The sequence below is a fragment of the Panthera leo genome, chromosome D3 (assembly GCF_018350215.1).
Source record: "Panthera leo isolate Ple1 chromosome D3, P.leo_Ple1_pat1.1, whole genome shotgun sequence".
Classification (NCBI taxonomy): domain Eukaryota; kingdom Metazoa; phylum Chordata; class Mammalia; order Carnivora; family Felidae; genus Panthera; species Panthera leo.
This window is the reverse complement of record NC_056690.1, coordinates 29,889,640-29,915,147: the sequence shown is the minus strand read 5'-3', so window position 1 is coordinate 29,915,147 and position 25,508 is coordinate 29,889,640. Positions and strand designations below refer to the sequence as shown.

The 25,508-nt window shown below is 52.6% G+C and overlaps 1 protein-coding gene and 1 non-coding gene across 6 annotated transcripts; one reads left to right on the top strand and one right to left on the bottom strand.

The window, feature by feature from the left end:
* The first annotated feature begins 1,579 nt into the window (after window positions 1-1,579).
* On the top strand, window positions 1,580-23,434 carry TOP3B (DNA topoisomerase III beta). Of its 5 annotated transcripts, XM_042910568.1 has the most exons (19): window positions 1,703-2,138; window positions 3,358-3,514; window positions 6,199-6,388; window positions 7,550-7,681; window positions 9,205-9,311; window positions 9,914-9,988; window positions 11,392-11,588; window positions 12,090-12,246; window positions 13,021-13,134; window positions 14,622-14,712; window positions 16,197-16,351; window positions 16,475-16,580; window positions 17,309-17,455; window positions 17,601-17,774; window positions 18,984-19,112; window positions 19,930-20,079; window positions 20,691-20,791; window positions 21,630-21,831; window positions 22,871-23,434. In XM_042910568.1, the coding sequence occupies exons 3-19, from the start codon at window positions 6,319-6,321 to the stop codon at window positions 23,350-23,352; spliced, it is 2,589 nt and encodes an 862-aa protein (XP_042766502.1). In that variant the 5' UTR covers window positions 1,703-2,138; window positions 3,358-3,514; window positions 6,199-6,318; the 3' UTR covers window positions 23,353-23,434. The 5 variants fall into 5 exon arrangements, with proteins under 5 accessions (XP_042766500.1, XP_042766504.1, XP_042766502.1 ...); XM_042910566.1 differs by lacking the exons at window positions 1,703-2,138; window positions 3,358-3,514 and adding an exon at window positions 1,580-1,653; XM_042910569.1 differs by lacking the exon at window positions 3,358-3,514 and having other exon boundaries at window positions 1,703-1,920.
* TRNAK-CUU lies at window positions 5,882-5,954 on the bottom strand. Its single transcript has one exon. It is a non-coding gene; the product is annotated as a tRNA-Lys (tRNA).
* Window positions 23,435-25,508: the final 2,074 nt, after the last annotated feature.

Here is a 25,508-nt window from a genome sequence, read left to right as displayed (position 1 = left end):
AGAGATCCAGGAATTCTCAGGTATCCCATCCACCACTACCAGGCACCTGTGCAGTAAGGAAGGAAGATCAAAGGGTTCCTCTCTGAATATGGGTCATTTGTCAACCTGAGGGTCCACAGGAAGGCCTGACCTGCAGTTTCCTGGGAGATCTGTGGGAAGGCTGCAAGGCTCTCCAGGCCGAGGGGCGTGGGGGCGGGGGTGGGGGGAGGCAGCTACTCAGCGCCCCCTGCTGGCCTCAGGTCTTACCTCCTGGTGGGCGAATGAACCCAAATTGGATTAAAACAGCAGAGGGGCTCAGGTGTTGCCTCTCTGCCAACTGGCCACATTCCTTAGATCCAATTTTAGTACTGACTGCTATAACAGTGTGGAGAACAGACCTTAGGGTGCAGGGTGGAGTCCAGGGAGATGGAGCTTGGATCAGGATGGTGGCAGTGGAAGCTGGGAGGATTGATTGGATCTCAAACATATTTTGAAGACGGGGATGGCAGGATTTTTTGGAAGGGCAACAAGTGAGAAAAAGAGAGAAATCCAGGATGCTTTCAAGGCACTGGGCTTGAGCAAGCAGGAAGATGTCATTTTGGAAATGGAGACCCTGCCAAAGAGTGGGTTTGGAATCAGGAGGTCTCTTTTGAAAATGAATCTCGGGGCGCCTGGGTGGCTTGGTCGGTTAAGCGTCTGACTTCGGCTCAGGTCACGATCTCGCGGTCCGTGAGTTCGAGCCCGGCGTCGGGCTCTGTGCGACAGCTCAGAGCCTGGAGCCTGTTTCAGATTCTGTATCTCCCTCTCTCTGTGACCCTCCCCCGTTCATGCTCTGTCTCTCTCTGTCTCAAAAATAAATAAACGTTAAAAAAAAAATTTAAAAAAAAAAAGAAAGAAAATGAATCTCACTGTGGCTTTTAAATTTTGGCACTTCCCAAACTTAATTTGACCATAAAACTTTTCTTTTTCCAGAGCATCTATCAGGACTAGTATTCCAATAAAGGCAGGTTGGGGAAAGTGTCTGCGGGGTGCAAGGGAAATGTGTATATGCTATTATTTAAAAGATATTTTAAAATAAGGTCATGAAAATTATTTTAAGTCTTCCATAATCCTAATGCTTTAACACACAAAAAAACTGCTTTTATTGCCCAATTCATCTTGCAGATATATTTTACACAGTGCATTCGTTCGTTCCACAAAGGTGCATAGCATCGAAAGAAGCCTGCTATACACACATCTGCAGTTTTAATTATTTTAATTATCAACAGCATATATATTTGCATGCTTATCCGGTTTTCATAATCATTATAACAACTGACATTTTTGCATCAGCAATAGCGGAGAAGAATAAGGTGGAGGATTTGGGGAGGCCTCCGGGAGGGGTCAGGATGGAGGCTTGGGGATTAACCCCCCCAAGGACTGCTGCGAGGAGGGATCTGGGTCGGAGAGTTTGGGGACCCCAACCGACCGCGGCGAGCAGGGACTGGCTGGAGACCATGCTCCCGGAACGTGGGAGCCACGGAACTCTCGGACGCCGACGTGCGCGCACCGGGATTCAGACGAAGGTACGCCAGCAGCGGCCGGACCCGGAAGTAAAGGTTGCCGAGTTCCCCGCACCCCCCCCCCCTCCCCGAGCGAAAACTGAAGCGGGAGCTGAGGCGGAAGCCGCGGCGGGTGAGCGGTGGGCGGCGCGGGGCAGCGGGAAGCGCCGGCCTTTTGGGGGCACGTTTTCCGAATGCTGGCCGGGCGCCCAGGGGTCCCAAGCCCGGGGCTTGGGAGAGGACCTCCTTGCATTCTCGCCGCCTCTTTCCCGCCCCGGAGCTTGCATTAGCGGTTCGGGGAGGTGATGATAGGCCAGTGCTTAGTCCGGTGCCTGGAAGGAATAGGCGCTGCAGTTAATACTCTCGTTCGTCAACCTGGTCCGCGGTTCTTTTAAGTGGGGTCTGTTGTCTGAATCTGTTGTCACGAGTAGGGAAACTGAGGGTCGGGGAGGCCGTGCAGAGGTCGGGGCCAAGTCAGGGCACGCTCCACTCGCCGCTACCTGGGCCCTGGCTCAGTCGTGAGGGCAACCGGGTGTTTCTCTGAGTTGTTGATGGAGATGAGGGAAGGTCCTTTTGTGAACAAAACAGCTAGAATCCGGAGGCACTAATTTCTTACAGGTAAAAAAGAAGACTGTGACCTAATCTTGCCTCTAAAGATTTGTGTTAAAGCACAAAGCCTTAGGGAACAGGACGTGGAGAAGTCAGCCCGACGTGGGCTTGATGGCCACTTAGCCCTGGGTTCCCCCAGAGCCTTGGCAAAGGTCACCTGGCACTAGTCTGGATTGTTCTGAACCTCCGTTTAATCGTGGTTTAAAAATTACAAAACCAGCCTTGTCAAGCTGTTGCAAGATTAAACAAAGTAGCAGTTTGTAGCAATTGTTTGCCTCCAAAGGAGGAGTCTTCTTTCCCTCTTTTCCTGACTCCATGGGTATTGGGTTAAGTTGCTAAGGTGGGAAATCCTAGGGCTCTGCATGCTGTTTGGACCCCTGCGAGGCCTCCACTCCCAAGCCAAGTTCACTTGTTTATAAGACTGGCAGAAAGGACCTTATTATGTACAGCGTCTCCCAAAGGACACATACCATTGGTGGTATTGCTGTTGATAGTTGACAGGGTAGTAACAGGCTAACCTGCGTATTTGCTGTCAACACTGCCTTAGCACTTGCTGATCTCCCCTTTTGAAATAAGAGAACGAACTTTAGGCTCAGCTTTACCAGAAAACAAGACCAAACCCGATACACGACATAGGTTACGGAAAGAACCTGGTTCTGGCCATTGATTACAGGCTTTCAGTTCCTACAAGGCTATACAATTTCCCTTTTTAAAAATGTACATTTAAGGTTTTTTAAAAAAGCAAAAACTTAAGTGAATAATAATGTTGGTAAAGGAGAAAGGTTAAGACGGTATATGACACAACAATGGTATAATGAAGGTTGCAAACCATTGCTTTCAGCTATTACTGACTTCCCTTTTGAAATCTGAGTGTGCCTTAATGGAAAAATAGGTCCCAAATAATCACAGAAAATTAATCACAGTTAAAACTGGAGAATGCTTTTAAGAGGTGAACCCTGGTGCCATTAAAAAAAAAAAAAGGTACCCGGCTGGAAGTAAGGAAGCATGAGTTTCAGCCCCAACTCAAATTTCCCAGGTAACCTTTGGAAAATCCCTTTCTCTGAGTCTTAGTTTGTTCTTCCTTGAGACGGTTGTACCAGATCATCACCAAGGTCCCTTTCCCAGGATTCTATGATTTTGAATCCTTAAAGGAAGTCATATTTTTTCCACAAAGTACTCGTGCAGAACTGAAATATAAACTGTTGAACTAGAACGTGTGTTTCTTTAGAGCCACTACTACCAAAGACCAACACGTATTAGTGGGGAGTAACAACTAGTCTGTCCTGTGGACGGGTGACCAGAAATCAGAACAGATGTTGACAGCCCTTTGTGGGCACCATCCAATTGTCTGGCACCATCCAATTGTCTAGCCATGGATGAATGAGGTAATCCCTTTGAAGATGCTAGGGTAAAACATTTTTCTCTAAAGTGATCTTTTTTTTTTAAGTTTTTATTTATTTATTTATTTTGAGAGAGAGAGCATGAGCAGGGGAGAGGCAAAGACAGAGGGAGAGAGAGAATCCCAAGCAGGCTCTGTGCTGACAGTGAGATCTCACGAACCGTGAGATCATGTGAGCAGAGATCAAGACTCAGATGCTTACCCAACTGAGCCACCCAGGTGCCCTCTCTCTAAAGGGATCTTTAGAGAAGAATCTGTTAATTATTTACTGAAAAGGTATTTAGGATCCTTAGGTGTGAAGAGAAATAGTAGAAATATGAAACTTCTAGAAACTGACACCATAGGAAAAAAGAACAGTGAGAAGTGCTTGTAATACTCATACAGATTTAAAGTCCGTTTTTAAAACTTAGACATCTAAGGGGCGCCTGGGTGGCTCAGGTGGTTAAGCCTCTGACTTCAGCTCTGGTTATGATCTTGCAATTCATGAGTTCAGGCCCCGGGTCAGGCTCTGTGCTGACAGCTCAGAGCCTGGAACCTGCTTTAGATTCTGTGTCCCCCTCTCTCTCTGCCCCTCCCCTGCTTGCATTCTGTCTCTCTCTCTCTCTCAAAAATAAACATTGAAAATTTTGCAAAAAAACAATAAAACTAAAAAAATAAAGTTCTAAAATTTAGACATCTAAGAGTATTTTTATTATTCACTTTGCAGGTAAAATTATTGTTTCATACATGCAGCCATTTATTCAATCAGTATTTGCTTAGTGTCTACTACTTACTGTTAGAGTAAACAGTAAACATTTTACCCCTAATTTGCCGTGATGGGTGTTGCTGGCCCTCCTACTACAAAGGGCTAATTTCCTCATTATATTAACAGTTCCTAAAAATAAGAAAACAGCAATCCAGCTAGGGTGAAAAAGGATAAAAAATATGAATAGACCATTCACAGGAAAGGAAATCAAATGATTTTAAACGTGAAGAGGTGTGCTTCTGAGCTTCTGAAATCCTTAGGTATCTTTCATACCAAAGTTGTTTTCTTCTAGTATTTTTCTAGTTTCATCTTTTTGCTTAAATTTCTGCTAGATCTAGACTATGTTTTGGTGGAAATTATAAAGTAGAAGTCTAGCTTTAATTTTCCTCCCAGAAGGTGGCTCAGTTGTCTCAGTAGAAGACAGGTTTTGGTGTTTTGTTTTGCTTTTTTTAATACAGTGTCATACTTGTCAATGTCAAGGCCATATCTATAATGATCAAAAAGACAGGGGCACCTGGGTGGCTCAGTCAGTTAAGCATTCGACTCTTGATTTTGGTTCGGGTCATGATCTCACAGTTGGTAAGTTCGAGCCCCACGTTGGGCTCTGAGCTGACAGGATGGGCCTGCTTGGGATTCTCTCCCTCCCTGCCCCTCCCCTGTGCGCGTATGTGCTCGCTCTCTCTCTCTCTCTCTCTCTCTCTCTCAAAATAAGTAAATAAGCTTAAAAAAAAGAAAGGGCCCATGTTTCTTTTATTTAGCCAGCAGGTATTAGATGTCCTGTATCAGTCATGGAACTAGCTATTACAGTTGCCAGCAGTGATCTAGACCTCAGGCTGCTCCTGTGCTGGTGGGGAGATGAGGCAGTAACTAACTGTGGCACAGTGCACAGTCCATTGTAATGGACTGGGGACAGCAGAAAATGACTCATACTGTCATGGGTGTTAGAAGAGCTCTTTAGAGTTAGCACTAGAGCCCCAGCCATTATGCGGCCAGGCTGCATTCTCCAGCCTTGGCAGTACATTCCAAGCACGGGAACAGAGGTTTAAGAATATGTTTTTCTTTAGACAGTGGTGTCCAATTTAATTGGCCAAAAGCACGGTCTGCAATGCTAGAGGTTATGTGGGGCAGGCAGGAAGGTAGATTGGAGCCCATTGCAAGGGGCTATTAAGTTCTGGGGACTGGATTCCCTAGCCAGTGGATCTCAGGTCCAGCGCCCAGCTGTGGATCAGAAAGACCTGAAGAATGTGGCCTGGGCATCTGCATTTTATAAAATGTCCCAGGGCATCCTGATGCTCAGCTGAGGTGGAGGTGCTGCCCTCAGCCCTGAGGAGTAAACAGAACCATGGCCTGGGAGGAGGGCCATCTGCCCTATTCCAGCCCATCAGCCCAGGTCCAAAGGCCCCGAAGCCTTTGTAGCATGGATCTGGGGACAAGACAGACCCGAGGTCATGGAGCCATGTCACTGTCTCCCAAAGGAACCTAAATCCCCAAGGTCATCTCCGAGCCAATTCCATTGCCCTGATTTGTTCAGTGTCTTCAAGTTTCCCTAACTTCTTTTTCTTACCTCAGGTTTCTTTTTGCTTATTTATTTGTTTTTTAAGTAAACTATGCCCAACACGGGGCTCGAACTCATGACCTCGAGATCAAGAGTCACATGCTCTACCAACTGAGCCAGCCAGGCACCCCTGTGTTTTGGTTGTTGTTGTTGTTGTTGTTGTTGTTTTTAAGTAGGTTTTGTGCCCAGTGCAGAGCCTTGACTTATGACCCTGAGATCAAGACCTGAGCTGAGACCAAGAGTCAGGCACTTGACCGACTGAGCCACCCAGGCACCCCTGTTTTTTGTTTTTTAAAGTGAATTTCCTTCTTAGGGGTATAGATTCCATTAGAAGCATTACTATTTTCTACGTGTCTTTTCTTCTCTTCAGGAGTCAGCGCTGACAGCAGTGTTGAGCCAAAAAGAAGAGCAGAGCAGTTTCTGAACTTCATTGCCATCTCTCTGAAACTGGAGTGGGAAGGGCCAAAGCCCTTGGCAGCTTTAAGACAAGATGAGGACCGTGCTCATGGTTGCAGAAAAGCCATCCTTGGCCCAATCTATTGCTAAAATCCTCTCTCGAGGTAGGGAAGACCAACACGTGGGGGGGGGGGGGGGGGGCGGGTTGAATCTATGAGCGTGGTCATTTCTTTCTTTTTCCAGCTCTCTGGAGTTGACTTGGTTCAAGATAGCAAGTGCTAATGAGGTACCTTGGTATCAGTCACTGGGGGATGCATTTACTGCCGTACCCAGTATGAGCCAGGGCTGGGACTCCAAAAAGGTACAGGCACTCTTCACAGCGTAACACCAGGCAGGCTGCTGTCAAAGTGCTGTGCCTCTCATGTTGTTGGTCATAAATAGCAACCAGCCCTGGTAACTTACCCAGAAAGAGAATTCATCGGAAGGAAGAAGACAGAGCCAAGACCCCACCCTTGTCTAAATTTGACTCCAGTCTGAGACCCCAGTCTAAGTCTGAGGCCATGCCGCGGACATCGTCACCACAGGACCCTTGCCACTGCCCTCAACCCATGACTGCTACAGCTGCAGCCTGTGTGCTTATGTCACTCAAGAGTAGCCACTAGGCTGACCCTTGGCTGCGGTCCTCCTGAGACACCAGGACACTAAGAAAGGGAACATGTGTTCCTTACCCTAACTCTGGCCACTGGGATAGTTGGTGGGGTGCTACTTCCCCTCCCATCTCTGAATTCCCTCCAGAAAGGAAGGGTGTTTGCATGCTGGGTACCCAGAAATGGCAGATGTCCACCATGACCTCCCCTTGGCTAGGACAGTGGGCTAGCATCCCTCCAGAAGGGAGGGGAGAGCTAAGACATGCCCACTTCCCAGAGGCTAAGAAAGGTCAGCCAAGGGGCTGTCCGGGGGGAGCATGAGAATATTGTGGAATTTGATAATGAGGTCCCTGGATACCTTTGAGTAAAGTTTGAAAGAAATGAGGCTGAAATGCAGAGAAAGGACCCAAGAATGTCTGCTCTTAAGAGTGTTCAGAGAGGGTGCTCCTGGCCTTCAGAGACACAGGGCTCTGCATTGAGAGCACACCATACTGGTTGGTCAGCAGCGGTGTTTTCCGTGAGATCCATGACCTCTCAGCACTCCGTTACCCGCAGTAACATCACTGACCACTCTGGGGAAGGGGTACTCTGGCCCTCCGAGAGGCAGCACCAGGGCCTGGGGCCTCCACGGCAGTTGTGGCTTGCTGGAGCAGCCGTCACTGCACTTCTGCCCTGTAGGAAACATGTCCTCACGCAAAGGGCTGAACGGAACATGCTCAGTGCACGAGTACACAGGGACTTTCGCTGGCCAGCCCGTCCGCTTCAAGATGACATCTGTCTGTGGTCATGTGATGACCTTGGATTTCCTGGGTAAGCCCCCCATGCCCCTGCCCACCCTCCACCCTGCTAAGGGAAGCCCTGCGAAGTGCTCCCCTGGGTCTATTTGGAGCCAGGGGAGGGCTCCAGGCAAGGAGTTTGTGCAGAACCTGTGAGTCCTAAGGCCAGCAGATTGTGGAGGGTTGACACAGGGTCTCTGGGTGACATGCACAGAACCCAGGCTTTGGAGCTCAGTGCCCCTGGGTCCCCATCCCAGAGGCACCCCTTAGTCACTGCATGCCCTATGCTCCTTCCTGTGCTTCCTGGAGGCAGAGAATGCCCACCTTAGGGGGCCTGGCCTCTGCAGGCATTTGGGAGGTGGTTCCTGCTGAGTGCGACTATTGTCCAGTGGTCATTCAGTGGCTGTCATTGTCATCCTTGTATCATTGTTGTGTCACCTTGGAAGAGCCAGCATTAGTACCCAACAGAGCTAGGTGCAGGGCCCTGTGGTTGACAAAGAGTCGGCTGGGACTGGGGCTTCTACAAGTTTCTGTTCCACAGATGTGAAGTGGGTCTTACAACAGTGCCATCCACTTCCCAGGATTGTTTGAGGACTAAGTGTGACAGTGAAGGTAAAGAGCTTAGCACACAGCGAGGTCTCCTTCCTATTGCTCAGTGACAACAATGACATCAATTCAGTTGTGTCGCCAAGCATTTGGACTGAGTTTTATCACCAGCTGGCAGTTGGGGAGCTAGGATTTAAACTTGACGTGAGGCACCTGGGTGGCTCAGTCAGTTAAGCATCTGACCGGCTCAGGTCTTGATCTTGTGGTTCGTGAGTTTGAGCCACACGTCAGGCTCTGTGCTGACACCTCAGAGCCTGGAGCCTGCTTGAGATTCTCCCTCTCGCTCGCGCTCTCTCTCTCTCGCTCTCTCTCTCTCTGACCCTCCCCTGCTCATACTCTGTCTCTTTCTCAAAAGTAAATAAAAACATATAAAAAAAAAATTTTAACTTGACTCTATCTGACCCTATTCTCCCAGGCTACACAAAATGGAGACTAAAAGAAAGCTGGAGGGCTAAGCATGCAAGCACTGAGCCCTGAATAGAGAAGTAGGTGGATGTACCAGATAAGAGGCCCAAAAGATTGATTCCCCACAGGGATCACCTGAGCACCTGTCAGTGCCATGTAGGGGGAGAGTTACAAAAATTCAGGCTGGAAGAGAAGACAGAGGTATGAGTGGTATAGTTCAGTGCTCTGGCAAAGTGAGCCAGCCCAGGAATGGCACTTCCAGCCACAGGGCCTGTGCTGAAGTGAGGTTGGAGCAGCAGCAGCCCGGCCCAGTGGTGGCTCCTGTGGGTGGCCAAGGTGTGGTGTCACCTCACCAGCCTAGGAGAACGAAGGCGCAGCGCTGCCTCCAATTTTGGGATTGCCCTGGGTAAAGGGTTCTCCAAGCCTCCTTTTCCCCGTTTTTGAGGCGAGACCACCACCATCCTCCTGAGGTTATGACGATTGGAGAGGTCAAGCCCTGTGAGCCAGGAAGTGTGATTCAGATGTCACTGTGGCTGTGGTTTGTAGGAAAGTACAACAAGTGGGACAAGGTGGACCCTGCAGAGCTGTTCAGCCAAGCCCCAACAGAGAAGAAGGAAGCTAACCCCAAGCTGAACATGGTGAAGTTCCTGCAGGTGCGTGGGGCGTGCGAGAGCACAGGCACCTGGGGGGGGGGGGGGGGGGGAGGGGTGAGGTCCACCCCTGCACTGCAGGAAGCCTCCTGAATCCTTCCCCCTTTTTTGAACCTGGCGGCCTTTGCTGGATGCCCAGGCTGGCCTTGCAACCCTTTCTGAGAGCGCCCCTTGCTGGCCCTCCTGGACAGCCCTGTCACTCAGCCCTGGGGAGCAGAAATTCTGTTTTTTAGATTGTTTGGCACTGGTGGTGGTTTTCCTAATTTTAAAACAAATGCATACACATGGAAAATATTAAAAAGTAGAAGGAAGAACAAATCATTTATGATCCCACTAAGACAACCACTATTAACATTGAGTCTTATTGCAACCCTTTTTCTGTGCAGCATTGCATTAATGACCTTTTTGTGCCCAAAAAACTGAGTTCTAAGCTAAGTTCTATAAGTGGCTAAGGCAGCCTAAGTGCAGCCAGCTCCTCTGCTCAGCCTGGGTCCCACTCAGCACTGGCCCTCCTACTTGTGGCTCAGGGGCCAGGCAGGAGCACTATGGGTGGGCATTGCAGGGCTGGGCTGTGGAGGTGCCAGTCTCTGTGTGCTATGTGGCAGGTGGAAGGCAAAGGCTGCGACTACATCGTGCTGTGGCTGGACTGTGACAAGGAAGGGGAGAACATCTGCTTTGAGGTAAGAGGGGTGCCCACTGAGGTCCTCACTGCCAACCTTCCCACCGACCTCACTCGCAGTCATCCCATTCTGGGGCTGCAGTGGGGAATCAGCCATGTTGCCTTAGAAATAGCCTTTTTTCCTCCTCTATTTTGAAAATTCCATAGACACTTTCAAATGCATGGACTCTACCAAGGGTGAAGGAGTGTTACTTCCCCTGCTGGGGCACACTGTGAGAGCAAACAGAAAGGGCAGAATTTTCTGGGTGGATGGGAGTTTCCCAATCAATCTGCCTCAAGGAGAGGGTTGGTTTCCAGCATCCTGGCCACTGGGCACCTTTCAGGGACCTTTGGCCAAGGCTGGTTGACACTCAACAACATTCCTCACTCCTTTTCTCACCTCCAGCCTTCACTGTCCTCTCCCCACCCAAGATACCCTCCCACCTCCTGTCTCCACCCTCCCTGCAGGGAAGCAGGTGCCTGCCTCATCTATGGCTGTGGTGCCCCCACGCTGGTCCTGGCTGGAGGTGTCCCCTAGTGAGGCTCACCCTCCTGCCTCTGTGTCCCCAGCTCTTACCTGGGGCCTGGCACACCCTGGGGCTCAGGAAATGCTTCCCGCATGGCAGAGGGTGCTCAGGGCACCCCAAGTTCCAGCGCAGCACCCTCAGGAAACACGCTCTGTCCCTTCCCAGACACTCCTCTCCTGGCCCCTCCCCGGCAGGGCTGCTCCTCCCCTGGGGGGCCTTTGCATCGAGGAGTGCAAGCTCACCAGGCTCTCTCCCCTCAGAAACAAAGGCACCTCTTCCCTGTAAAGAAGCTGCATGGCCAGGCTCCAGTGTGACTCCCCTCCCACAGCACAGCCTTCTTAGTGAGTCTGGCTCCAAGCCCCTGCTGTGCTTTAGCCCTAAGAGGGCCACCGCCCCCACCCCGCCACTCTTAAGCCCCATACCATGGGGGTCCTCTGCGCCCTTACCCCTCCTGTCGTTTGCCTTTTCCACCTCATCTCTGTTTTCCTTCCCTGGCTTTTCTCCAGTCTCTCAAAAGTTCCACCTACCCCTCCTGGCACTCTGCCCTCTAGAAAGAAGGGAAGTGGGTCAAGTGGGATGGACTTGGTGACTGAGCTCCCTTGCACCCATGGCAATAGCATTTGCTGGTTGGGCGGGGATGAGAGCAGAGGATGAGAGAAAGGGTGGTAGTAAAAAGGGGGATGTTTGAACAGATTTGTCAGTGGGTGGAAGAGCAGCCATGTAGCAGGAATTCTGTGGAGAGACTGAGACTTTTGGACAGGGAAGGAGACAGAGGAGGGTCTGGCAGGATGGAGAAGGAGTCACACACATTGAGGGTCAGCCCCGGGCCTCACAGGCAAAATGTGGAGCAGGAGGTAAAGACCTCAGTGGTGGGTTACAGCTGGGCTGCCTCCCCCAGGTACTGGATGCCGTGCTGCCCATCATGAATCCAACCCACGGTGGCGAAAAGACGGTGTTCCGGGCCAGATTCAGCTCCATCACGGACACAGACATCTGTGCCGCCATGGCCCGCCTGGGCGAGCCCGACCATAACGAGGCACTGTCGGTGGATGCCCGGCAAGAGCTGGACCTGCGCATCGGCTGCGCGTTCACCAGGTGCTGGCTGCCCTCCCTTTGGCCAGAGCCCCTGTCTTTCTGGTCCCTGTTTGCCACCCCAGGACCTGGTTAGCACTAGGCCAACGTCCACATTCTAAAACCCCTGAAGAACTGTCTGTCTAGCTGACGAGACCACACAGGCCACTACTTGATAAGCAGAGTGTTTGTCTACAGTGTGTGGGTCTTCAGGAGAGGGTGGAGGGGATAGAATATAGTAGAAGGGCTTCCCAGACCTGTGATGGGTAGAACCTCTGCTCTTCTCTCTTGCGTTTTGTGTCACGTGTGCACACAAATGATTCCTCTCTGCCTGCACACACCCTTCCCAGCCCCCATGCTGAGCATGACCTCACCCTGTCCCCTGTCTTCTGAGCAGGGAAGCCACCTTGGTCCCCTCCCTGCACTCACTAGTAGCCCCATGCTGGATTCACATGGGTGGTTAACAATGGTGTCTGGAGTGAATACATAACCGGAATATCTTTCTCTGCCTCCTCCTCCTTATAGGTTTCAGACTAAATACTTCCAGGGAAAATATGGCAATCTAGACAGCTCCCTTATCTCCTTTGGACCATGTCAAACCCCTACCCTGGGCTTCTGTGTGGAGAGACATGATAAAATCCAGTCCTTCAAACCAGAGACCTACTGGGTGCTACAGGCCAAGGTTTGATTTCCTTTCCCTATGCACACTGGGTCTTTCCAGGTTTGGGCTGTGGACTCTGAGAGTTTTCCATCATCATCATAGCCATGCAAGGGCCTGAGGCCAAGGACACAGAGGAGAGAAGCCAGAGAGTGGTCTGCGGGGTGTCCAGGGAAGAGACCCCAGCCTTCATAGAGAGGCAGGATAAGGTTAGGCCTGGATGCATTGAATTTGGGTAAGCAGGAATGAACTCCACTTTGGCAGTGTGGGGCAAGGTCACCCCTAGGGCCATCAGCTGTGATGGTCAGGTCCAAGGACTGGAGTGAGGGCTATAGGCCACTGACTTTCAAATTTTTTAAAGTCTTAGAACCCTTTCTCCAAATAAAATTCTCCATGTGAGCTTCTTATAAGGTTTAAAACATAATACAGAGCTGGTCTGGTTGACGTAGGACTAGGGGCCCATGGACCAACTGCACCTAGTGGGCAGGGATGGCATTCAAGACAGAGTTTCTAACACTTCTTAAGGATACAGCCTTGACTTTCGGCTCCTCTCCCACCTGCCTGGTCTCCGGGGAGAGGCCTGGAGTCAGAGCAGTCTTCCCTTGGGATGGGGCTGGGTCTCAGCCTACATATCTATACACCTGCACACCTGTACAGGTATGACTGTGAGACCTTAGGGCTGGGATCATTTTGCTCCCAGACAAGGACCAGCTTCATCTATCTTGATTCTCACTCCTGGCAGTGGGCTTACCTGGATTTTTTCTCTCTTGTTTTGTCCTTTTATACTTTTTCCTCCAGGTTAATGCCGATAAAGACAGATCTCTTCTTTTGGACTGGGACCGAGTGCGAGTGTTTGACCGGGAAATCGCACAGATGTTTTTAAACATGACAAAGCTGGAGAAGGAAGCCCAGGTGGGCCTGCCCCACCCACATCTGTCACGTTCGCTCTGGCTGGGAGTAGACCTTGGAAGCCTCTGGCCGGAAGAGTAGCTTGTGGCCCAGGGTCCCATCTTTCTGTCCCTCTTTGAAACACAGACATCTTTTGGAAAGAAGAAAGGTTACAGAACTGCTTGCAGTAACCAGTGTGCCGCATACCTACCCTGTTCCGGGCACCGCCCCATGCCCATGACCTGCCAGGCCCCACAGGCATTATCCCCTTTTGTCAGGATTCCATTTCACACAGATGTCCCCTTTCTGTGATCTCTAAATGCTAACAACTCTGGAGGGACCTGTGTGCACGTCAGTGAACCTGCCCAAGGTCACACAGCTAACATGGGATCCCAACCTCAGTCAGCTTTCATGGCCTTTATGGTGCTGTGTTTCCTACTCAGGGTTTTTATGAATTTGAGGGACATGTGCTTGACCTTTAGGAAAAGGGTGACACCACCTGGCAAGGGGCTGCCTACCTGGGATGGAGGTAGTTCTGCCGCCATTACAGAGGTCCACAGCAGTAACAGCTACCAGAGTCATGGAGGCACAGCCTGGCCTCCTTCAATCACCTTCTCTTGTCCTTTTCCAGCCTTCCTTGGGTGCTCTCTACTCACCCATGCAGTTGACTCAGGCTTCTAGAACTTCCTCCAAAGCTGCCTCATGCTTTTATCCTTGACCATGTTCCTCAAGAGACTCACTGCCATCATCTCCAGATCTCGACCCTAGTGATCCTAAGCCTCCACTGAAGCATGTACCCATTTTGTCCCAAATTAACCCCCCACATTGGTCTGTCTGGAATTCAGAAGGCACTGCCTTGGCCAGGTCTCCATGGGATTGGGAGAGACGAGGCATTGGAGTTGAGTTTGGATTGTTTTTGTCCCAGGCAAGACAGAGTCCTCTTTTCTAACAACTGTTCTGCCCAGAGTTGGAAGCTGCCTAGTATTTTATCTAAACTGCCTCAACGTTTATAAACGTTTCAAATGGTCACCAACATTTGAAAGTCACGAGATTTCGCATGAAAGTCCTGATTTGCAGCTTTTGCTGATGAACTGGAAGATGCAGCAATACTGGTAGGCCCTGGTGGAAGCACTCAGGTGCAGTGAGGGCACCTGACTGCCCCCGAGACAGGCCTGCACTCCGTGGCCTGCTCCAGCCCTCACCTGCCATCCCCATGGCCTGGCTGCCACTGGCTCCCGTAGGAGTTTGAATTTGCAGCCCTTCCTCTTGGCTCTTCCCCGTTTCTCCAAGTTTTCTCTTTCCCTAGAAAGTTCTCTCGGAAAGAATTTTCTTTCTTTTTCCCTTCCTTGGCCTAAATAAATATTCAAGTCTTGAGACCACTGTGATAAGTGAAATTGAGAAGCAGGGAGACCAAATGAATGAAACCAGACCCTTTGCCCATACCTCCTGATTCTCTATTATGGCCTCTTTTCCCCACTACCCCAAATCCCGGAATCTGTTCTGTCTTCTAGGTGGAGGCCACAAGCCGGAAAGAGAAGGCCAAGCAGAGGCCCCTTGCCCTGAACACTGTGGAGATGCTGCGAGTAGCTAGCTCTTCTCTGGGTACGTAGGGGCATTCCTCTAAAGCCCCCGAAGGGCTTGGAGCAGGCATGCGGTGACCATTCAGCCCTGGTGCAGTGCCTGGGCTTCCAGGGTGATGCTGACTCTCACACTCCCTTCATGCGCGCTTGTGCTGAGTGCCCCCTTCCCCTCCTCCCCCCCGCCACACCCCCACCGTGTGCACCTGTGCTGAGTGCCTCATGCTCACCTATGTCAAGCCACAGGTCACCTGCAGTGTCATTCGAGGCTTAGTGGGAATCTATGCCTCATGCGGATTTCATTTCCAGAGTGGAAATAAGTAATAACAAACTGACAAACACGAGAGAGGATTCCATTTTGGAAGATTATTGGTTAATATGCAACAGCCCCTTTGGACTTATGTGGGGAAAACAGACCATATTATTGAACATCCATGCAGCTGCTGCCAGGGCCAAACACATGGAAGGCCATGGTCAGGGACCACCTATAGGGCAGGCCTGTGTGTCACTGGCACAGTGGAGTCCCCTCAGAGGCATTAGACCATGGAATTCCAGCCCTGGACCCAAACTCTGGTCCAGTGTCAGCTTGGCTACTTTCTTTCTTGTCCTGGAGCCTTGGTTTTCTCACAAGAAAACAGCAGCCATTGTGACCATCTCTCAGGGCTGATTGTTCTAAAAGGATTAAATTATTGTAATGGTGTATCATAACAGCAGCAGTGGTAATGACTGCCACTACCCAAGAGAGATGTCCTGACTTTAGCACCCCAGAGTAGCTTCCCTGGTGTAGGGAGAGAGGCCAGGGGTGGGAGGTTAATGCCCCAGGCTAATGTCCTGCAGGGGCCAGTGTGACCAGTGTTGATGTAATGTCTCTGAGCCTTGTTGCCCCAGGAGGAAGAAGGGGTTTTGACTGGAAAGTTGGCTGTCTCTGACAGCTGTTGGCCTCAAGGCACTGGTGCCTCTGCAGCCTGGGGAAACCTTAGCCAGTGTCCTCAGAACAGCACCTTCAGGGATCCTCGGAGGGCAGTGATGACATTGAGTGGCTAATAGCTGAGTAGCAGCCTCTGCTGCCTTCCCTCAGTAGTCCTGGAGTGCCACGAGGACAGAAACACCCACGGAGCTCAGAACAGGGGGAGTGTGCTAATTCTGCAGTCATAGTGGGACATCAGCAGATGCTGAGGCACAGTTGCACTCCATGGCCAGAATGTGAGAGAGCAGCACTTTGCAGGCCACATTTAATCAGCATAGCCACTAGTGTTATGAGGGTGACACTGTGGAGCATCCCTGTCCTGGGCCCACCTTTACAGGTTCAGGACCTCGGCCTCAGGTAAGGCTGTATGGGCACAGTGGCCTGGCCAGCAGCTCTGTGCTCTAGCTGTGCCCACTCAGAACCACCTCCACCTGCCAGGAGGCCCTGGCCGCCTTTGATGGGGAGGCTGAGTGCCCAGGCCCATTAGCAGGGACCCAGCCATCCCCAGCATTCTGGCCCACTGAGCCTCCCATCCCTCACAGGCATGGGGCCACAACATGCCATGCAGACCGCCGAGCGGCTCTACACACAAGGCTACATCAGCTACCCGCGGACTGAGACCACGCACTACCCTGAGAACTTTGACCTGAAGGGCCCTCTGCGGCAGCAGGCCAACCACCCCTACTGGGCCGACACGGTGAGCAGAGCCACCGCACACCCTTGTTCCCAGGCACTTTGGCCAAACCCAGAACTAGTGCTGGCTCCTCCCTGTGGGAAGTCAGCTATGCCCATACTCACTGCTTTGTCTTTTCTCCCTCAGGTGAAGCGGTTGTTAACAGAAGGTATCAACCGCCCACGGAAAGGCCATGATGCTGGTGACCATCCCCCCATCACCCCCATGAGGTCTGCCACAGAGGCTGAATTAGGTATCAGGCACTCCCCCCAACACTCGCACACTCACTCAAACACACACACCAAGTTTCTGGGTGGGAAGCTATAGTCATGTGGCACCTTAGGACAGTGTCGGGCCCCGTTGGCAGTGTGGGGGCTCCCTCCCCCACCTGCCCCCAGCTGTGGCACAGAGGGTCACCTGAAGGTTGTGTTCTGTTACCATGGGGCAAGACAGAGGAGAAGTGGTGGCAGCAAGTGTGGGGTGGTATGCCTGAGTGCAGGTGCAGGTGGCTGCTCGTAGGAGGCAGGAGGGTGAGGCAGATGGGCAAGGAGGGGACAGGACGGGACCAAGACAGGGAGTGCTGGGGCCCAACCACTGGGTGTGCCTCCTGCTTCCCACCCGACCAAGGCAGTGTGAGGGCCTGTGTACTGGGAGGAGGCAGGGAAAGGGAGAACCGTGCAGGTAGAGACAGGAGCCACTGTGCACCACCCAAGCTTGCAGTCACCAACTAAGAACATACCAGGCCCTGAAGAGCAGTCCCACCTGGAAGCAGAGGTCGGAGCTGTAACTGTGTAGGAACCACCACAGCACAGGATACTCACTTTCCCTTCCTGCGCATTTCCTACTCCTCTCTCCAGCTTCAGTGCAGGCTAGCCCTGGCATTCTGTGCTGATGGCCAGGGCCCTGCCGCCTGAATGAGAGTGCTGGGGGTCTTTAGAGCCAGAGCTTCTGGACAGTAACCAACTTCCTTGCCTGCTGCAGGCAGTGAGGCGTGGCGGCTCTATGAGTACATCACCAGGCATTTCATCGCCACAGTTAGCTACGACTGCAAGTACCTCCAGAGCACCATTTCCTTCCGTATTGGGCCTGAGCACTTCACCTGCACAGGGAAGACCGTCATCTCTCCAGGTAAAACTGCAGGGCCAGACTGGCTCCTCCCTCACCTCCACAGACAGACGGAACATTCTCCATTGAACCTGGGGAGGGAGGCCCAGGGTCTTGGGCCTGGGCTGCCTGGGACGGGACCCTAAGTGGCAGCACCCTGTCCCTCCAGGCTTCACGGAGATCATGCCCTGGCAGAGTGTGCCTCTGGAGGAGAGCCTGCCCACCTGCCAGAGGGGCGACACTTTTGCTGTGAGTGAAATAAAGATGCTGGAGAAGCAGACGAACCCGCCCGACTACCTGACAGAGGCCGAGCTCATCACACTCATGGAGAAGCACGGCATAGGTGGGTGCACCCACCCTCTTGCCCACCCAGGCCCCGGGCCTGAGGGTTTCCATCCCAGGAGCAGGTCCAGACCTGCTCAGTGACTCTTCCGTGCCCAGCACCTAGTAACTGCAGCCCAGGGTGTGGCCAGCTCCCCAGGCAATGTTCACTCTAATGGGAACTGCCTGTTGTTTGATGTGCTGCACCAGCTGACCCAGCTCTGGAGGGCCAGAACAATCCAGGGTGCTGTGCCTGAGTCTTGTTCTGTCACTAACAGTTGTGACAGGTGACTGTCAGGGAACGTCTCACCTGGGTTTGGTGACAGTGGTGTGTGGGTGCTGCTCCCCCAGCATCCTCTGTACTTCCCCATTGACAAGACATCCATGGCTCCCTGCAGCCACATACTGGACAGCAGCCCAGATCCCATAACCAAAATGAGCCCGTGAAAAGGGCTCCTGTGACCTTCTGAACAAGACAGCGGCCCTGGGCAGCCCTGTTAACCAGGAGCCCCCAGGGCTGTGTGAAAAGGAACTGGCAAGGGCTGCTGCTCTGGCAGTGGCAAGAATGCAGTGGGCACAGCGGGGAGTGTGCTGGGGCTTAGATCCTAATCCCAGCATTGTCCTTCCAGTGCGGTACCTCAATGGCCTCCATAGCCTCTAAGCACCATCTGAGGAGGCTCCTCAGCACGGGGGAGCAGTAAAGGCAGCATCTGGCAGTGCCAGGTGACCCTGAAGTCTCTAGGGGAGGTGCCATCCTGGAAACTAATCACAAGGGACCTGGGAGCTGGAAAGTGGGCAGTTCTGAGCAGGTTTCAGAGGGGACGATTTGGCAGCGAGCATGGGAGTTCCTCCGTGTTCAGGGGTCTTGAGCCCTGTTTCTGGAAGGGGTAGATGTCTCAGAATTGAGGCAGGGAGAGGTCAAGGACCGCATTTACCAAATGTGAGGGGCAGGCAGACTGAGCTCCCATGACCTTGGCAGAGTTCCTTAACCTCCGTGAGCCTCTGTTGTTTGTAGAGGGGAATTAAGCGCCCGGCGCTGGGAGGGCCATTTTTGGATTCACAAGACCATTCTCAAAACGCATGGTGTGGTGTCCAGCACAGTGCTAGCCAAAAACAGAGGTGAGGGGGCTGAGAACCAGGGTCCCCATGGTGAGTGGGAGCAAAGGTGGAGCCTACGGTCTGATGGGGAGCCTGCTATGGAACACTTGATATGTGTTACTATGTGTTTCAGGGACAGACGCCAGCATCCCCGTGCACATCAACAACATCTGCCAGCGCAACTACGTCACTGTGGAGAGCGGGCGCCGACTCAAACCCACCAACCTTGGCATCGTCCTGGTGCATGGCTACTACAAGATTGGTGAGTCCGTGGGGCACCTGGGTGGCTCAGTCGGTTGAGTGTCAGACTTCAGCTCAGGTCATGATCTCACGGTTCGTGAGTTCAAGCCCCATGTCGGGCTCTATGCTGACAGCTCAGAGCCTGGAGCCTGCTTCTTCTCTCTGCCCCTACCCTGCTCATACTCTGTGTGTGTGTGTGTGTGTGTGTGTGTCTCTCTCTCTCTCTCTCTCTCTCTCTCTCTCTCAAAAATGAATAAACATTCAAAAAAAATTTTTAAAAAGAAAAGAGATTGATGAGTCTGGCTGGCTGTTGCTCCCTGACTTTGGCCTGGGCTGCAGCTCTGCATTCATCAGCCCCCAGCCTCTGACAGGCCATGGCCCTGTGGCAGGTCAACTCCCACTGAAACAGTGCTACATTGTCACCCCCCCCCCGCCCGGCCCCGGACGTGCCCCAGCAGGGTCTCTGTGTGGTGGATGGATGAATGGACAAGTGCAAAGGTTCCAAGAGAGGAGGCTCGAGGGGCTTTTCCCCACAGACCAGCTCCGGATGGGGTCTGGGTCCTCCTTGCAGAGCTCTTTGCTCTGTCCCAGAGAGGTTCCAAGGGTCTTAGGGGAGATGGCAGGGCACAGACCTGGCCTGAGGACTTCCAGGAACTGTGACACAGTCTTGGAGACAGGATGCTCCTGTCTTGGAGACAGTGGCCCCTGGCCACTCGACATTGGATTTTCCGGGTAGGAGATCAGGAAAGGCGTGGGACCACAGGACTGCAGCCTGAGCTGGTGGGAGCAGCCACAGCTCCCCAGTGCGAGTGCTCACAGCAGCACTCCCCCACTTGCAGACGCAGAGCTGGTGCTCCCCACCATCCGCAGTGCAGTCGAGAAGCAGCTGAACCTGATCGCCCAGGGCAAAGCTGACTACCGGCAAGTCCTGGGCCACACCCTGGATGTCTTCAAGAGAAAGTTCCACTACTTCGTGGACTCCATTGCCGGTGAGCCCACCTCTTCCCTACCCCTGTGCCAGAGGCCCCTGGGCCAGGGCTGCCCCAGCCGTGTGGGACCAGTGTCCAGATTTGGGCTCCGGGGCTCCTTTGGGAGGACAGGGCAATAACATCTCATTGCTGGACCATCGTTGGGGTTAAAGAGCGGGCTTTTTTTTTAATAGTATTTTTTAATAAGTTGTGTTTTAACAAGATATTTTTTAATAAGTTATTTTTGAGAGAGAAAGCACGAGCAGGGGAGGGGCAGAGAGACAGGGAGAAAGAATCCTAAGCTGATTCCACATTGTCAGCGCAGAGCCCGACGCAGGGCTCAAAACCACAAACTATTGAGATCATGACCTGAGCCGAAACCAAGAGCTAGACACTTAACCGACTGAGTCACTCAGTTGACCCAAGAGCACTCATCTTAACACCATACACGAGGCACCCGGCTCATGTGACACATGAGGCCGCAGCCCTGCTGTTCCTGTTACCCTAGCACCTCAGGGATAGAGACGCATTTATTCAGATGCTTGCTGTGGCCTCCCCCTCCGTGCACGTGTCTGAGGTGGGCTGCCAGAGGCTAGGAGGATGTGACTCTTCCCTGCGCTGCTTGCTTTCAGGCATGGACGAACTGATGGAGGTGTCTTTTTCGCCCCTGGCGGCCACGGGCAAGCCCCTCTCCCGCTGTGGGAAGTGCCACCGGTTCATGAAGTACATTCAGGTAAATGAGGGTGAAGGGCTGTGACCACCCCATCTGGCCTACAGCACCCTTGTGTACAGACCTGGGCAAGTCCTGTCACCACTGTAGACCTCTGCCTTATCCTTAGTCATAAATCATTGTTCTGGCTGCCACACAAGAATGAGAGGCCTACTGCAGCCTTGCCAACAGACACCCACAGTTTCCCCTTGACCCCAGGAACATGTGAGCTGTGGGGGCTCTTAAACACATTGTCCATTTTTTCCTAACAACACATTATTTGCTATCCTGGGCATTAATACGCATGCAGGGGTTCTAGAACTACCTTTCTCCATGCCTGGAGCAAGTGTCCTAAGACTCATGGCTATGGGTCCTTGCCTGAGAGGTCCTTGCCTGGCAACATGCTACACATTATGCATTACGTATTGTGTTACATGTTACAAGTTACACATTATATGCATATTCCGTGTGTTACACATTATGCATCATGTGTTATGGGTTACATATTATGTATTACGTATTGCACATATATTACTACATATGTCTCTGTTGTGTACATAAGTATACATATGTATTATGTGTTATGCATACATAATACATAATTAATATGTAAACATAATGTATTCTACATGTGTGACATACGTAACACATTATGTGTTTTCTATACACGTTAGATTTTCTGTGTGTATCATATATTATGTACTACATACACATTACAGTGCTGCATATTCTGTCTTATGTATCATGTTATATACATTATATACTACATGTCACCTGTTACTTCTGTATTAGGAAAGTGAGGCCAGGCCAGAGAGCAGGGTGGCCTCAGTGACCCTGAGCCTCTTCCCTGGTGTTTCTGCAGGCCAAGCCCAGCCGCCTGCACTGCTCCCACTGCGACGAGACCTACACCCTCCCCCAGAATGGCACCATCAAGCTCTACAAGGAGCTCCGGTGCCCACTGGATGACTTCGAGCTGGTCCTGTGGTCCTCAGGCTCTAGGGGCAAGAGCTACCCACTGTGCCCCTATTGCGCCAATCACCCGCCCTTCCGAGACATGAAGAAAGGTGAGTGCCCCGTCTCTTGGCCTCAATCGCTCCCTCCCAAGACAGGCTGCCCCGTCCCCCCTGGATGTCTGTGGTGCCTGTCCAGCCCCTGCCCTGCCCCCACACTATGGCTGGACTCACCGGCTCAGGAACAGGAGACCTGAGGTGTACTTGGGCACTGCTGAGGCGGAGCCAGCCAGTCTGCCACTCTCTGTCCTGGTCATAATTGAGAGGGCAACTGTAATCCACTCACTCGGGATCTGGGCAGTAGGCATGCCGTGCCCTCTCCTGGGATAGGTTGAGTGAGAAGATGCAGCAGGTTGGGGGGCCCCACCTGGCAAGGGGTGCACTCTCAGTCAGCGTCTACCTCCGTTCTCTATCCTTACAGTCAGTACTGGGGAAAGGAGAGACATGTGCATGGGTAGGGGTGAGTAGTGGGAGGCACCAACAGCACTGAGCCAAGAGTCTAGAGGAGGTACAGGGCCCAGCGTGTTCACCCCATGCTACAGACAGGAATGAGGTACAGCAAAAGGCATCTACCCACATTCATCAAGGGGTCTAGGGAACCCTCAGGGGTCTCAATTCACCCTTCCTGACTCAAGCCTCACCTGTGAGGCAGGGACAGCCTGCATTTGGGCTACTAGGGTTACTGAGGCCCTTCCCTGCCCTCCAGCATCTTTCAGGGCAGCCAATGGCTCCGTGTGACCCAGCAGCACAGGAGCCACATGGAGCTGATGGGAATTGGCTGTGGAAGCAAAGTGAAGAGGGGGAATGGACCTGGCCGGAGGCCACCAGGAAGGCCTTCTGGAAATGATGGGGGGAGGGGGAGTGACACTCACAGGTTGAGGAGGTTTTAGATAAGCAGAGAAGCAGGGGCAAGGGCAGTGGGGGAATCCAGACCCAGGGTGAGCAAGGAACACTTTTTGCTGGGATGACGGATCTGGACCATGAGGCCCTAGGAGAAGACCCCCTGGGAGGTGGCAGCCGGGGGGTTGGGGGGGGGGGGACACAGCACAGGGTGGGGGTTGGTGTGCATCATGGGCTGCCCCCTCCCCACCAGGCATGGGCTGCAACGAGTGCACACACCCCACCTGCCAACACTCGCTTAGCATGCTGGGCATCGGCCAGTGCGTGGAATGCGAGAGCGGCGTGCTGGTGCTGGACCCCACCTCAGGCCCCAAGTGGAAGGTGGCCTGCAACAAGTGCAATGTGGTGGCACACTGCTTCGAGAACGCCTACCGCGTGCGAGTGTCCGTCGACACCTGCAGCACCTGTGAGGCTGCCCTGCTGGCTGTGGACTTCAACAAGGCCAAGTCCCCGCTCCCAGGCGACGAGACACAGCACACGGGCTGTGTCTTCTGCGACCCCATCTTCCAAGAGCTAGTGGAGCTGAAGCACGCGGCCTCCTGCCACCCCATGCACCGTGGCGGGCCAGGAAGGAGGCAGGGCCGGGGGCGGGCCCGGGGCCGTCGGCCCACAGTGAAGCCCAGTGCCAGGCGGCCAAAGGACAAGATGTCAGCCCTGGCTGCCTACTTTGTATGACAGCCCCGCCATCCCTTGCCAGGCTCACACAGTTGCCCTTGGGGCCACAGAAATCATTAAAATGTATTTTGCCTTCTCCAGAGCAAGCAGCTCAGGACCTTTCCCTGGTATCAGAGGGTTATGGCGTCCTCACTGCCCTTCCTGGTCTCCCCGCCCCTCCTCTTCCTTCTGCACACACCACGGTGGTGCCTGTAGGGAGGCCACCAAGTGTGGAAAGGGGGATCAAGCTCAGTCTGAGGCTCACGTCATAATTCAGTATGTGTAACAGACAGCAAGGTAGCACAAGTAGGTAGCGTCCCTGATGTCTGCAAGGAAGAAAGGAAGGCACCAACTGCCTGTTATCCCAGGCAGGTGTCATAGGAGGGAGGCCTGGTGGAGGAGACAGGGCTGAAAGAAGTCCTCACTGGACCTTGGCCTTCCCTGCAGCCCATTTTTTGGGGTCACACGGTGGCTCTGAGCAGGTCTGTGTGTGGTGTATGCGACCCTGGCAGCCTCCCAGGGCCTCTTCCAATTCCTGTTCTCAAGCCTTTACTGTCTCAAACAGAGGCAGGCCAGTCACTTCCCAGGGTGAACTGCAGGGAGCCCCACTGAAGCCATCTGCGTGATTTAATGTTTATTTATTTTTGACAGAGAGACAGAGCATGAGCGGGGGAGGGGCAGAGAGAGAGGGAGACACAGAATCCAAAGCAGGCTCCAGGCTCTGAGCTGTCAGCACAGAGCCCGATGCGGGGGCTCAAACTCACAGACAGCAAGATCATGACCTGAGCCGAAGTCGGACACTCAACCGACTGAGCCACCTAGGCGCCCCCATCTGCGTGATTTAGAAGATAATCCATAAACCAAACAGCCCTCCGCCTAATGTCCTTCCCGTGCCCCATCACCACCACCCCAGTCCCCACAGAGGAGCACTCACATTAGGCAACCACGTGTTGAATATGCCACTCCTGCCCATGCTCCACCACACGGGAGCTCGGAAAAATAGCTTTCCAAGCTGTGTGGTGGAACACCTTCATGAAGGGCGGGTCAGAACTATTTTGCACGTTGTCTATCTGGGTACTAGATTCACAGTTCACACTAGAATATAACAAGGCTCTGAGCAGAGCTTCCGTGAATAAACCTGTGACTTCACCCAGCATTCCAAGCAAATGCTGCACCCTCCAGCCTCCCTCTTTGGGGAGATCCCAAAGAGCCACTCCTCGTGTCCCTGGAACACTGGGAAACCATTCAAGAAGTTCAAAGAGAATAGGCAGTGACGTGGTGACACATCATCATCCGGAAGGCTGCCCCTGGAGGCAGGCTCCCAGGAAGGTGTAGTACGGCTGCTGGGAGTGTCACAGGGAAAGAGGTGCTTCCAGAATGCTGGTGTTCCTCCTCCCTCCCCTCTTGCTGTGGTCAGATTCTGGGGCACTCACAAGGCCACATCTGCTAGTGGATAGTGTCCCTGGCACAGGGCTCTGACTGCTCTGCCACCTTGTCAATAGTGAGCGGACCCAGGGCCTTCTCCATGGGAAGGTGACCCAACTCCCTTCTGCTCTAGGAGCCCCCCCCACACACACACACACACAAGCAGCCCAGGTAGATGGCCAGAGGGACTTAGGGGGACAGAAACTGTACCTTCGGCTTTAAGCCCAAACCACCTGTTCCTTCCTTACTAGAATTCTGCACTAAGGTTTCAGCCCCAAACAGGGCTAATCATAAAAGGTTCATTCATTTTTCTCTGCAATTGTCCGTTGTGTATGAATCTCCTTGGCATTCGAAACAAGTCTGCCTTCTGGGTCTCTTCATCTCATACCAACCAACAGCATCCAAGCCTCCTGCTACTTCCAAGGTGGCTGCAGGAGCGAGGAGGACGGGAAGAGATGAGGCCCACTCCGTCCAGAACAGCCTAATGTGCTCCTTGAGACTGCACCTCCTGCCCTTGAGGTCAGGGAGGTGGCTGACCTGCTTCAGTGGCTTCAGGCTGACCTGCTCTGGGGCTGCAGGGAGCAGAACTCCTGTAGACCAGGCCTTTGTGTATGGCTCACAGAAGCAGGGCCTGGTTGTCTGGCTGAATTGGTTAGACGCAGACCATTGCCCTTGACAACACCCATTCCTGTCACTTTGAGACCAGTACACATTGTCATGAGGTGCACCATGAGCATTTGCTCAGTTGAGTG